Source organism: Solea senegalensis, linkage group LG18, assembly GCF_019176455.1.
Source record: "Solea senegalensis isolate Sse05_10M linkage group LG18, IFAPA_SoseM_1, whole genome shotgun sequence".
Classification (NCBI taxonomy): Eukaryota; Metazoa; Chordata; class Actinopteri; order Pleuronectiformes; family Soleidae; genus Solea; species Solea senegalensis.
The window spans coordinates 16543865-16559100 of record NC_058041.1 but is presented as its reverse complement, the minus strand read 5'-3'; the positions used below and the strand labels follow the sequence as shown (position 1 = coordinate 16559100).

General features: G+C 42.2%; 1 protein-coding gene across 1 annotated transcript; it reads right to left on the bottom strand.

Moving 5' to 3' along the window:
• Positions 1–8952: 8952 nt before the first annotated feature.
• Positions 8953–11002, bottom strand: LOC122759719 (tripartite motif-containing protein 16-like protein). The gene is made up of 5 exons (XM_044014755.1): positions 10910–11002; positions 10709–10741; positions 10539–10601; positions 9836–9978; positions 8953–9749 (listed from the first exon to the last, which is right to left on the bottom strand). The coding sequence occupies exons 1-5, from the start codon at positions 10959–10961 to the stop codon at positions 9321–9323; spliced, it is 720 nt and encodes a 239-aa protein (XP_043870690.1). The 5' UTR covers positions 10962–11002; the 3' UTR covers positions 8953–9320.
• Between the last annotated feature and the right edge of the window lie 4234 nt (positions 11003–15236).

Here is a 15236-nt window from a genome sequence, read left to right as displayed (position 1 = left end):
AATCCTTAAAGGGGAAGAAGTACAGTGCTGTAGGTATTTAATTTAGACTCAAAAGAGACATTTGACATTCACCTATATGCAAAATTGAAAATGCATCTAGCAAAGTATTCTCAAGGACTGTACCTGTTGTTATCTCTGCCAAGGAGACCATGTTTTCCTTTTTTGCTTACTTTGCTTTGAGCTCTCTGAAGCTGCGAGACTTCATCGGCAAGGCCTTGGCTCTGAACACAACAGTGGGGAGAAGCAAGTGCAAGGACCAGGTTGGGACATGGTTCCTGGCGGAGGTTTGGGCCCGAGAGGAGGAGAAGCGGATTGCCAGGGCAGTGGAACTAGGTTAACAGGGAGCGTGGCCAAAATGGGACTTGCCAAAGCGTAAAGTCAAATGGTCAGAGCTGTGGCCACTTCAGCCATGACACCCTTCCTTCGCCAGTATATTTGCACACACGGGGGCTTAGAGAGAATCCGCTCTGCAAGCTCTGTGGACATAGGACACAGACACACACTGTCAAACATCTTTAACCCAGATGGTGGCACAGGTGGTGGCACGACAAAGTTCTTGCTCGCCGACACATTAGAGCGGGAGAGGTGCAAGAAGAGGTCACGGAAGGAGCCGAGCCCTCCTTGAGCGCAAGGCCAAAGCCCAACCTGCTGCAGGCCGCAAACTCTTGGGACATGAGCGTTGATGTTGGAAGGAGGCTGCAGTTCCCGGAGGTGGTGCACACAACCCCCAGACTGGAAGATCATTTTGGTCGAGCTAATACTGTGATACCAGTCCCTGGTCCAGGAGTGAAGACAAGGGCTGGCAGGTGTGGCTGTTCCCTGTGGAGACTGGCTGCAGGGGCCTCCCAGTCAAGTCAGCATGGTGGTTGTTGTCATCTCTGGTAGGGTGGGGGAGGAGACAGAACACGCCTTGTGTTGGTTATGGAGTAAGCGAGAGGAGGAAAGCTGGAGGCCAGGAGCAGATGGGCAGTGAGCTGGCCCCTCACTGCCGGCCCACCAACTGGAGAGTGTAGGTTGTGTACCACCTGATGACATCTGCTCCTGGCCTATAGCTGCAGTTACATTCTAAAGTAACTGAAGAAGTGTATGTCACAAGCAAAATGTATGACGTTTCTCACAGTGGGCAAAACTGTGGAAAAATTGAGCTCAGGTTCAGTATATCTCAATAGATCAGGATGAACTTTGTCATGTTATTTAAGATGGTAATAGCTACAGGTATAAGCAGGTAAAGTTCTAAGGTTCTAAAGTTTTCTGTATATAACGGATCAAAATGTAAAAGAGAGAGAGAGGGTACACACTTGCTTTGAGCTTTGAGCTTGCTTTATATTTTGGGGAAAATATTTTAATAATACAGAAAAAACAAATTTAATTTATATATATTTATTATTTACTGTATATCTTATTTTTTTTTAATGTACAGTATGTAGCATACTTCTTGCAGCTGTCGTTTGTGTCTCAGATGTTAAATGACTAACACTAACACTGCCGACACATTGAACTGTCACATTATGAATTGAGTTATGAATAACATACTTAAACAGCGTGTTTACACCACAGTGACAAAAATATGACAACAGTGTGTGAACTGACGGATCAATTTCACATGTGTTTAAGACATTTGTCCACTTGGTATAGATTACTGCCTCAAGTGTGTGAAGCTGTTGAGCACGGAGCTTAAACCAGTTTGGAAATTTCTTTTTCTTTTTTATTCAAAAAAATCACAAGCAGCACCATCGACACACAAAGACAGACCCACTTTGATGTGGCTCTCTACATTTCCATTGGCTGGAATGTTCCATTTTTAACACATATACAACATATATTTACAAAAATGATAATTCAACATCCGCTATTTACAAATGAATCCCTAATAAATATGAACAAACATTTTATAAGAATAAGATCATTAAACCAGCCAAAGTGCAACTCCCCGCTGCCTGCCTTCCCAGTTGTTTGCCGTTTCTGAGTAAACTATTTTAGTTTAGTATTGTATTAGCTTTATTGATTTTATGGTTTTTATTGTTTATTATAGGATTTGAAGGCAAAGCTCTCGATCTACCGGTCAATCTCCGTTCCTATCCTCACCCATGGTCATGAAGTCATGACCGAAAGAACGGGATCGCGGGTACAAGCGGCCGAAATGGGATTCCTCAGGAGAGTGGCTGGCTTTTCCCTTAGAGACAGGGTGAGAAGCTCGGTCATCCGGGGGGAGCTCGGAGTAGAACCGCTGCTCCTTCACGTTGAAAGGAGCCAGTTGGGGTGGTTCGAGCGTCTGGTGAGGATGCCTCCTGGGCGCCTCCCAAGGGAGGTGTATCAGGCACGTCCAGCTGGGAGGAGGCCTCGGGGTAGACCTAGGACCAGGTGGAGAGATTACATCACTCTGGCCTGGGAACGCCTCGGGATCCCTCAGTCGGAGCTGGTCAATGCGGCTCAAGAAAGGGAAGTTTGGGGTCCCTTGCTGAAACTGCTGCCCCCGCGACCCGGCCCTGGATAAGTGAAGGATGATGATGACGATGATGATGGGATTTGAATTGTTAGTTTCAGAGTTTTTTAACATTCTGTCTCCTTCTGTCTCTAGTGCTGCGGCTGGCGAGGTCTTCCATTCACCGGTGTGGTTGATGCTGGGAGTTCACTTTAGATGGTGATATGGTTTGTGGTTGCACATCGTTATTAATGTGGTGTTTTATTTGAAGTGTGTTGGGTTTATATTCCTTTTGAATACTTGGTAGCTTGTATCAAAACACCAGCGTCACGTGACCGAATCACTTGACGCTGGTTTCGAAGCGTTTCATTGGCTCATGGTCTAGTCCGACACAAGTCTCAGAAACTTGTGTCGTAAATATGATACAAATGGATTTACAGGGACATTTTATAGGCCTGTGTTTTTAAATGATCACTTTGACTCAACTCCTGCACTTTAAATGTCAAGCTAACTTTGCAAACAGTTAAACTTTTATCTAAAATGATTGTAAACTGTCCCCTAAATCTGTACTATTTACCATCATGTGTGCTGCTGACCTCTTTGCCAGGTCACCCTTGGAAAAAGAAATTTCAATCTCATTGGATTTTATCTGGTTAAAGAAAGGTAAACTAAACAATAATAAAAAAAATGTATTTTTATTTTATATGTATTGTTAATCTTTTAATATTGTGACATGTATATTTATCAGTTGTAGTTGCTTTCTTTACATTTTGTATTCTGTGTAGACAGAGTGTGATGCTTCCTTTAAGATATCAACAAATGTTTTTTTTATCATTCAAAATTTGTTTGTGGACATTTATGATTTATGTTTAACAATTTTTTTTGCAACTGTAATGTTACATTTCTGTAATTTTACTGGGGTTTTATCTACCAAAAACATATCAATTTAAAGGGCCATTCCCCTTTTTTTTATATAATTTCCAGAGGTAAATGTGTTATTCCATCATCAGACAGTGGATCTGAGACACATCAACAAGAGAGGACGTTGTGATTCAAAAAAATAAAATAAAATTGACAAAGAGTCATCATCAAAGTCAATTCCTTCAAAGAAAAATAAAAGCCCTACACTGTGTTTCTGTCACATTTTATGAGTAAAATATCTCAAAAATGTAAATAAATAAATAAAGTAACCGGTCAAATGTAATCCTTAATCTGTAATCGAAGGTGAATTAAACAAACACAGCTGCACCATAATGATTTGAAGTTCTCCATTTGACCAAGTGAAAGAAAATTGGGTGAAACCGCCCTTTAAGTCACAACTGCAGTGTTTTATTCTGTGTCCAGAACAATAAGTAGATGAATTTCCCCCTTTTTTCTGTTTCATTATTATAGGTGTGCTTACATGACACTTCACATAAGAAAAATTAAAACATACAATTCAACAGTATCTTTGCGATGCAACAGCTGAGTAACTCGTACTAAACACTGAGCAGTTATTGCACTGCCTAGTGGGCAATAGAGGTACAGTTTCCATTTGACTTGTGTATTATCCTACTTTTATATTCTGTGCTTTATTTTTTAATTATGTTTATGGAATAATTCTGCTTGACCTTAATGACCTTATACCATCACTGTCACGCTGAACAACATTGTGCATAGACTCAGTGAGCTATAATGGTACTGATGTTTAAATGACATGAGCACATATAGCCTGTAATCACTCAATGCCATCGACGTCATTATTGCATTTTCTACTTGATTGATCAAAACCAGATCACACAGAAGGAGTCATGGAGATAAACTATAGAACACTCTGCTTCCCTCTTGTGGTTACTCAAGTATTTCCCACTAACCTTCAGTACAAAATGTGACACTAGCTCCATCTAGTGGACGTATACTGACATATCATTGAGTTGTTTTTGACAACGTGCAACAGCATTTGACAATTTAAGATCAATAATCAGGTAGGTCAGATGAAACATCCTTTATTCTCTAGACTTGAGTTAAATCACAAAGAAATCAGTTTTAATGAGAGAAAAAGAAAATATTGGGGTTGTTGACATTGACCGGAGAAATTTAAATTAAAGTTTTTCAGGGGTGGCATCTAACAGACAGAACTAATCACACAGCTCACAATGTTAACCCTATTTGCTCATGTGGCACAGCACCTATTGTAAATTGCCGTGGGAATAATACACAACTCCTTATATGGACATCCTGGATCCTCTCATGTGTTGTTGAGTCAAAGTTATGATTCATTTTATATCACATTTTAGCAGTGATATAAAGTAGCAATAATTGTGCAGAAGTCAGAAAATAGGGTGTTTTTCTTTTCTTTTTGTTCATAAAAACGAGCCAAGTGAACTTTGAACTGTGACCTATTTCCAAATTACACAAATTAAATCCCATTTTAAAAAAATGTAGTACTTTTTGCACAGGTGTTTTTTGGTGAATTTCTTTTTTTTTTCCATCAGATTGCCCAGGTTGTGCAGAAAAAAAGGATAGTGATATTGGACATTATTATTCCCTCTGTATATATACTGAATGTTTAAACATTCATTCATCCATCCATTTTCTGCCACAGAGGGTGCTGTGCCAATCTCAGCTGACATAGGGCGACAGGCAGGGTCACATCGTGGACAGATCACCAGTCCATGGTCCAACAATGTTGTCACTCTCATGTTAAAGACAAAATGATGATAGACAAAGTTCACTGACCATAATGTACCACAGGAGGGCGCAGTTTCATATTTAAAAGGGAGACCCTTTTTCTCATGTTGCTTTAAAAACTATTTTTTACAAGCTGTCAGTGTGGCGTGTTTGCATTATTTCAAAATCATACTTGTATTGCTTCCTTTGTATTTTAATTCCAATGTTTTAAATTTATTACAGAACCAGAAAATTGATTAGAAAGAGAATTAGAATTGAACTCTTTAGGAATGGTGCTGTATAAATAAACATGCCTTGTTAAGTCGAATGTTAGTGAATCCGGCGAGCCGTTTGTGTGTTTCGTCATCTAGCGGCGACACGTCGTGTGTCACTCTCTGCAGTTGACAGGTCTGAATTGTCGCCTACTCAGTAGCAAATTATGATTTTAAAATTGACGAAGCAGATGACAAATTACCAAAAGTACGAGTACTCCACAATGAATGACAGTAATGTGAGTAGTTGTAATTATTTACCTCCACCACTGATTAACTCAGCTACTTGATTTGTTTATAGTGTGGTCATTAGGTTGCCCTAGTTAGAGCAACTTACGTCATATTTCACAATAACACCACAGTGACTTAATTTACTTTTCGCCTTGACAGAGGCGTCTAGCGTGAGCTAGCTAAGATGTGAAGTGTACAAACAAACATATAAGGAAAGAAATTCAAAACTATCTTTCTGGAATTCACAATGTGAAGTTTCCCACTGCTGTTGCAGCAGCCGAGAATTGCGCAGGTTCTTCCCGACTTCCTAGACATCGTTGTCGAAATTAATGCTGCATAAAAACTACAGATAACAGTAGAAATGTCCACTTCTTATGACAGCTCCCATTCAATCGCCACCGAGCAATGGCGGCTTGTTTACTTCCGGTACTTCGCCGGATTCGTCTATACGTTTTTAAAATCGGCGCCCCCAAGTGGTAGTATAAATAACAACAATCTGGTACCTTGTGTGTGTCATTTTGTGTTTTTCGGCTCCATGCCATACTCCAGAAACTGTTTTTTCACTGTGACCGTGTCACTTATTTTAGTTTTTAATACACTGTTGTATTTTATTTTCTATTTCTTTAAAGAACAAATCCACAATCTCAGTGAATCTTTGGAGAGAGGCTGCTTTCCTTCACCATGGGACATCAAGCCAGTCTGACTCGCCGCGTCTTCCTGTGAGTATGCAGATGTTGATGCATACTCAGGTTGAGGTATAAGCTTGGTTATCATTTCCTTTAATACAGTTTTTATGAGTAATTAGTGTAATCAGAAAAATAAAGTACAGCAGTATATCATTACCATGGCATTTTGGCAGAAGAAAGTGAATAAATGTCAGAAAACAATAATAATAGATGCCTTCAGCTCTTTGCTTGCTTAACAGGAACTCTAATAGAAATAATGCTAATAATAAACAGAGTAGTTTAAAGAGGGTCCACACACTGGAGAAGACAATACAATAAAACGTGTGATTATTTCAGAGATTTAAAAGTCACACTTGTTATACTGAGAAGTGTCAACAGATGGAGACAAAGTCTTGAATGAGAAAATGAAAGTGGCTCATCTCACTCTCTGTTGAAGTAAAAAATACAAAAACAGTAAACACACATGATTGTGGTGAAGACAGAATATTTGAAAAGAAAAATATTTTAAAGGGTCTGTATTTACTGTATATAGCACTTTCGTATTGTAATGATAATAATAACAATAATAATAATAATAATATTGCAGTGTGTAATGATGGTTTACTAAATACATCTCTTACTGTTCTTGATATGTTAGGCAATAAAACAAAGGCTGGGATAAAATGTGCTTGCTTCACCAGTGATAACCCACAATTTGGGTTGTAGATATTTGTCATCTTACATTTGGATGACCGAGAACCTTTAACCCATCCCTGCTGGGCTGCAATGGCCCAGTGCTGGGTCAGTCTCTTTTGGGGGGGTTACCTAAACAACTGACGTGTGTTTATGATGGGAGCAGAGACTAAGTACTGTGACGGCTGAACAAGTACTTTCAATCATGGAGTAGCAGGGCCATGGTGAAGAAAAAGAAATCTTCTGAAAAATAAAGTCGCACTATTATTTTCAAGCAAAATCTCACATGAACAGCTGCAACATGGTACAGGATGCGGAACGTGAAAAAAAAAAGAAATTCACAGACTTTGAGAATAAAGTGGTAAATTTACTAGAATAAAGTCTTAATTTAAGAGAATAAAGTGGTAATATTCAAACCTGTTGTTTTAGAAGAGGAGAGTTGTTAAAATGAGGGCTGTGGAGCATATTGTGGAAGTGTACACAAACAAGGAGATACTTCATCTTTTGCCACATCAGCATCACATTGTCATAAATAGCAGGAAGATAATGCAGCTATTTCCCCTCCACAAAAGCAGCGATTTCCTCCAAGTCCGCCTGGTTCTCTCTGTGGAAAAGATGCGTATTCTTGCTCTCCTCTTCTAAAACAACAGATTAGAATATTACCACATTATTATCGTAAATTTACGACTTTAATCTCATAAATTAAGACTTTATTCTCACGATTTTAATCCCGTAAATTAACGACTTTATTGTCACAACTTTAATCTCTGCTCACTCAGTGTGAGTTTGTACCAAAAGAGAAAAATAGGAAAAGAAGAAGAAAACAGTGTCTGCACCTGTAGCATTCGTGCTCTCTTTCTCTGGCTCTATTTGTGACCTCACATATGATCTTTTTTTTTTAATCGCCTCCCGGGATCATCGACTTGCTCTCATGTCACCCGCTCCCTAATCCTCTGCACTCGCAGTGTTAACGGTGTAAGGTGAAGAGTGAAGCATCCACAGCAGCTGGAGGTGCAAGTTTAAATGCTTCACTTGACAGTGATGGATCTGTGCTCTAACATATCTGTGGCGTAAGCTTGTATTTTTAACGTCGTGACCTCAGGTGAAGACACAAAGCGACGCAATGCTGAAAAAAAAAAGCATTTTGTTGGATCTTTCTAAAATGGGATTTGCAGGTAAACGCCCTTTTTTCCTGTATGATAATTTGTCAGAATATTGTATTTTTCACATTTAATACAGTACGAGTGCAGTGCCCGTGTTTTTAGTGTTGGTTGGCTGTCACCGGGATGCAGAGCTAGAGTTCAGTGAGGTGACAGCTGCAGGAAAGAAGCCTCCTCTGAACCTGCTGGTTCGGGTGCGGAGAGACCTGTAACGCCTCCCGTAGCGTAGGGGGGTGAACAGTATTTAAAGAAGTTAGACACCATTGTGCTTTGCAGTTTATTACCGGCTGTGGAACTCGCTTACATCACTGTGCTCTTGCTAAATGAACATTCCTGGATGTACGCAGGCTCTGGCAATGGTTGATCTATATATATATAAAACTATTCTTGTCCTGGTTCCTCCTCAACTGTCTACGTACGTGTGTCGAAACCAAAATGAATACGGCCTCCACTCAAACAGTCTTCTACAGTTGACGCTCTCTGGACGTGGGATAACGTACAGAGGGATCTGAAATGGTCAGAACTTAAAAGGATCGAGAGGATAAACTCCTTTGGTGATTGCTTCTAATTTGTTGGCAAGCCCACTTTAAAAATTGGTTTAGTCCTTGGTCGGATGCTTTGACTTATTTGTCGTTTGTGACAGTCGGTTTTGTGTTGTTGGGATTTGTGACCAATGTTGTTTTGCTGCCTTCTTGGCCAGGTCACTCTTATCTCAACGAGGCTTTGACCTGGTTGTGATTAGGCCAGTGTCTTAATGGGATTGATCATTTGCAGGAGGCGTTAGTTTGATTAGAACAGAAACAACACTAGGAGTAATAACTTTGTCAATTTCAAGGCAACAATAAACGAAAACTGATGTCTTAATTTTGATTAGTCACACATTTTATTTAAAGTGCAGATTATGTAGATATTTCCACAATATAAAGCACACAATGACACGACATATGTATATATAGTATATATGAATGATATGACACTGGTGATCAATATTCATCATTCATTGTTGGCAGTATGAACACATTGCACACACAAATGGCTAAATAGCAGCTTCTTAACAAATGTATAAATATTGTGTGTACACATGTTGTTATTTTCTAGTTGAGGGTGGCTCAGTGGTAGAGCTGGTCGTCGTGGGTTACATACCTGCTTTTACTACTCTGTCTGCTGATGTGTCCCTGGGCAAGGCACTGAACCCTCAAGTAGCTTATTTTGTCTTTCTTTTTTTCCTTTATTGCTCTTTTTCAACAAATGTACATGATGATTTTTGTCCTACCCATAAACCTGGCATCATTCTTCCCTTGAAGGAGCTTTTCATCTGCCGCAGCAGTCTGATCTGCTTCCTGCCTCCGCCTTCCTCTTCCTCCTTTTCCTCTTCAACGGCATAAAAACTGACGACGCCAGCCGGATGGTCGAGGTACACCCCAATGGTGGTGCACTGGGGAATATCCCAGATCTCTGTGTTGATGCCATTGAACCACAGCTGGTAGTGTGATCCTCCCCAGCCAAGACCCCAGGACTCGTCATTTTCTCCCAGCCCACACGGTCCGTCACTTCCCCTCCTCGCTGCCCCTTCATGGGCGACGCCAACGACCACCCATCCTGAATATTTAACTTCCCAGTAACCACGGAATCCCAGGATTCCTTCTTTGCAAAGCACCTTTAATGGAAAGAGAGAGAAAAATCACAAATCCGTCAAGAATTTTACAGCCAAAAAAAGGGAACTGACTGTTGTTTAAAACCTGCCTGAGGGACATGCTCATATCTCTCTGGTCTGTCCAGGACAGGACAGGTGACGTCATCAGTCATGCGGGACACCTGGGATCCTCCCGCTGTGATCCACAGCATCTTATTGGCCGTCTTGTCATCCAGGGACAGGTTGATCCAGTCTGTGGGATGTGGGAAGTGAAACCACAGGAATAATAATAAGTCATGTAAACTTTATTTATATAGCGACAGTGTGTCCAAGACGTATGTATATAGTGCGTTTCCAGACTTGATGACCACCACAGTTTTGCCATTCACCAGTTCACTCATTCATTCATTCATACAGTGCATCTATGTTCAGCACATTTCCTATCACACATCTTTCATACCCATGACAAGCTGCCAGCACAGCTGTCAGGAGCAACATGGGGTTAAGCGTCTTGTCCAAGGACACATCTGCATGTAGACGAGCGGAGCCAGGAATTGAACCTTCCAGTTGAAAGACGACTCGCTCGACCACTGATCCACTACCGTAAGCCCACGCTGCTCCTGACAGCTGTGCGAGCAGCATGGGAACTGGTGAAAACGGTCGTGTAAACGCAGCCTTGAGCGGTCGTCGAGACGAGGAACCGCGATTAAAATACAGCGCGCGTGCCGTTCACTTCTCGTACAATGACAATGCCAATCTCACGGGATTAAAACAAAACAATGGTGAGGAAGACAACGCACGGACAGTTCTTACGTTTTAGAAGATCAGCTCTGCACGTGGGCTCAGGGATGTTTGGCTCATAGTCTGGAATGTTTCCTGAATAATGAGAAGATAACATGATGATGATGATATCATAACAAGCAATTATAAAAATAAATAAATAACCCAGACTATAGAAAAGACGTAAGCATGTAAAGTTTCACCTGTGGAAGAAGCTGCATCTTTAGATTGTGTCCCTGTGAAGATAAAAAAAACAAAACAAGTATGATTATTAATGTGTGTCCTGTCAACTTGTGAAGTTTCATTCTATTAAATAATATTAAAATAAATAGAAAAGAAGTCAAATCAGAAAACCTTTGTTAATGTTAGCTCCCGACACATCATTCCAAATGAAGCTCTCTCACCAGGTCTGCCAGTTGCAGGCAGGATCCTCGTACTGGGAGCGCTGGTTGGCATTGTTGTTGCTTCTTGCTCTATTGGGGTTTCCAGAATGTTCCCGTCTGTCAGCAACTTACTGATGCACGCTTGCGAGTGACTTCTTTATATACCCCTAGGAAGGGGGCATTAAAGGTTTTGGGGCCCCTTGGGCTCTGTCAGAGAAACTTTGGTAAGGTATGTAGAGGTTCACCACTGCGCCTGCAACGGAGACAGCCAAACTAGGATGTGTGTGCACCAGCACCGACACCTGACCTAATGACCCTTTTATCTGAGGAGCTCTGAATGAAATCAGTTACGCAGCCGTGTTTTTCTAATCATGGAGCGTGATGCCGGAGGACATCCGGGACAATAGGGACATTTTAGGAATAGTAGCAGAAAGAAGACAATCCTGCTTCAGTCTGTGATATAGTGGGTCACACGGTGGAGCATGTGGGTAGCACTGTTGCCTCACAGCAAGCTTGTTGTGTGTGAAAGTGTGACGACTTCCTCTCACCGCTGAAGTATTCCAGCAGTTGTGGAATGACACACAAACTACCACTACTACCTTATTTTATAGAATAAAAATAATACAATGAAAGATACTATGAACACATGCATTATATTTTTATTAAGAATAACGACTGTTACTGGAAACCCAATTCATATTGTCGCATTTGCAAAGTGGGACAGTTGTGGAATGATGACTAACACTAAAAAAAAGTCTCTGGTTTCCTCCCACAGTCCAGAAAATGCAGAGGTTACAGGTGTGAATGTGAGGGTGAATGGCTTTTTGTCTCTGTGTGTTCACCCTGTGATAGACTGGTATCCACCCTATGTCCGCTGGGATTGGTTTAAAGAACGTAAAGATTATCCTCGTAGAAGAAAAACGCGGAGTCCTTTTTAACAAGTTACAGCGATGATGCTTTTTCTCAGCATTGTTGAGGGATGAGGCTGCAGACTGAGAGCGTCTGAACAAGTACAGAGCAGCTTCCTCTTGCACACTGGTGTGAGTGAGGACTGATTATTGTGATTGATCACTGAACATGTTTACAGTTCAATAGAATGCACTTCACTGTGTTGATGATGTGAACGCCTGCGTACATCTGCCTGCTGGAGACGCTAAAACCTCTATAGGTGTTTTAATGGTCAGAAATGAAAGGTGGGGGTAACTATATTGGTAGAATAAGAAACTTAAAGGGGACATATTATGCAAAATCAACTTTTTAATCATTTCAATACTTATATTTGGGACTCTGGAGGCCCTACCAGTCGCCAAAGTGTGGAAAAAGAATACTCAGTCATGTTTTTTTGGCCCCCCTTAGTGTAAGTATAGGCGATAAAACGCTCAATGTTGAATTCCCTGCGCTTATGACGGAAGCATGCACATTTCACCGCAAATGTTACCGCCCCACCAGGAAGTTTACTTGGAGAGCTCCACCTTAGCTCCACCTTAGCTCCACCTCCAACGCGGAGGGACAAGTGTGCTGTTGGTGGCTGCACAGTGGAGCACAGTGTTTTACACAAACTTTTATATATGAAGCTAATGTGCCGGATAAAGTCAGCAAACGCGTGCTCGCACCACTTCGCATCAGACTGCGGCCATTTAGTCAGCGACCGTATTTCACCGACGTACTTAAGAAAAGGTCACATAGAGGTCATAACTGACCATTCTGACACGTCCTAATTCAAAATGTTTGTTCAGTACGTCCTCCATGACCGGGACCATGCATATAAAGGGACCATCCACAAAACAGAGCGTTCTGAAAGGGGCTATGGTGCTTCATCCTTATGGTATTTTGACCAAAGCATGTCACAGACATGTTCTTGAGGACACCAGGAACTATTTCAATTGGGGAAATAGGGTAAACTTAATGAGGAAACTATCTCACATTAATGAGAAACACTTCCATAAAATTTAAGTAAATCTACAATTGAAATCTGCGATACCTCAACCTATGCTGCCGTTGGTCTACTCCAATAAGAAACTGAAGTGCGTGACAGAGGGTTCATTTAAATGTTGTTTGAAGTTGTTCACCTGTACCTATTATGCTTTTATTATTAAGAAGCCACAATAAATGGCATATTCAAAAGTGTAATTGCTCACTTTGTTTAAATATTTAGTATTGTAAAAGGTGACTTTAACTTCTACCAAAGTCATTTTCTGGTATGATACTTGTACTTTTACTCAAGTATCACTTTCAAGTACTTTATACAAGACTGCCGACGGGGGTCAACGGTGGGCACCTTGATGTTTGGTGGGGACCCTTGCCCCCAAGCAGAGGTGTAGGATCTGTCCTGGACCGGCTCGGGGGTCTGCCCGTCTTCCATCTCTGGGGGCCCCCCTGTGGTGGTGGACTGGCCCCGCACTGGGGTGCTAGTGGGCTCTGGGTGTGGGGGACCTGGGCCTATGCGATCTGCCCGGGTGTGGGGTGGCTCGGCCCCTGTCCGTGGCCTTATCGCAGCCCGCTCCCTTGGGCTGACCCTGGGTGGGGGCGGGGCTTCTGCCTCACACTCCTGTAGCTATCCCGGGGGGTGGTGGCTGCGGGATTCTTATCGGCCCGCTGCTGGGGGTTGGCCGGGCATTGGCTGTCACTCATTGTCTACCACTTTATCCTCCACATGCCAATCTCAGCTGACATTGGGTAAAAGGTCAGGGACACCCTGGACAGGTCGTCAGTCCGTCACAGTTCTAACGTATGGAGACAAGCAGCCATTCACTAGTCTCTCTCACTATCTTACTATTTATGGTGTTAATTTGTGTATCTTAAGGAAACCCACAAACACATGTAGGGTACCGGTCTTAACCACTGAGCCACTCCACCCCCGTTGTAACCTGGGTCTTTTCACCGCAAGGCAACAGTGCTAGCCACTACTCCGCCATGTGGTGCCATGCAATATTCTATTGAATGAAAATAGTCAGACCTGCAGGGTGAGAATCATGACCTTGAACATGCACAGCAGCCACTCGTGACACTAACATCTCTTGGCTGTCAACGGTCTGGCATCTCTGGTGTGTGACACTCCATGAGATGGGAACTCACTCAGTTATGTGTGCAAATCTGTTATCCACACTCCCCTCTAAAGAATATAAATCCCATTGGGCTGACCTGGGACACTTCCATTGCTATGGCTGCTGGTATGTTACCATTTAGTGTGTCAGCTGCGCCCGCCATCAGAGCCCCGGTCACTCATCTGCTCGGGCGGGCAGGAACACAAGAAGGACAAGATAGCCTTGACTTGAGGTTTGGCCGGAGTCTGAAAAGACCTCAGACACGCTGAGCTGGTGGACACAGAATCACAAGGATGTGTTTATGACCAGCAACATGCTTTTTCCTTTTAACATGTGTATCAAGGCATTTGTGATGACACAGTTCAAGAGCTTAGCAGAGCCTGGTATGGTGACTCCACTCAAGTAAAAACAAGACACCCGGCCCGCATGTCCATGTGGGCCCCATAGGGGTTATATTCAGACTGACAATATTGGTCACAAGTGTGTTTGTCCGTGGTTTCCATGGAGACCCCACCAGTGTTTGCCCACTTCAAGCCCATGCCCATTTAGTGCCCCTTCTAGGCTACCTGGGTATTAGGTGGACATGGGCTTGAAAAGGGCAAGTTATGCAGGTCCACAGGTAAAGTAAAAAGTGTGGTTAGATTCACGTATGGGCAAGGATGACTGTGTTTTCTTTCCTCTTCATACGCACCATGAACATGACCATAAACACACCCTGTATCAACATAAGAACACACTAAAAACACTAATATCCTCCCCTGGACAGGCCACACCCAGCACACCCTTTTAGTCCAAAACATCCCTGCAAATTAGTCTTAAAATACAAGGAATTTTGTTTATGTCGAAAAAAATATATATATTAAAAAAAAAATATATATATATATATATTTTTTTTATAAATTAAACTGCATGGTTGCATAACAGTTGGTTGGTTGTCCCCGGGATGCAGAGCTAGAGTTCAGTAAGGTGACAGCTGCAGGAGAGAAGCTTCCTCTGAACCTGCCGGCTCGGGTGCGGAGAGACCTGTAACTCCTCCCACAGCGGAGGGGGGTGAACAGTCTGTGTTTGGGGGGTACCGCGTTCGTCGTCTGCCTCAGCTTCACGGCGCCTTGTCTCACTCACAGCGCTGTGTGAGTGAGAGGGGGAGTGGCTACAGTAGAGCGGCGAAAAAGCCAGTGTGTTTCTTCTTTTAGCGATTTATTTAACGATATCTTTTGCGTGACTTATCCAAACAACGTCAGACTTGGCACTGCACTTACTCGTGCCCGTTTGAAATCAATCGGACCATCGGTTTGAGAGATATG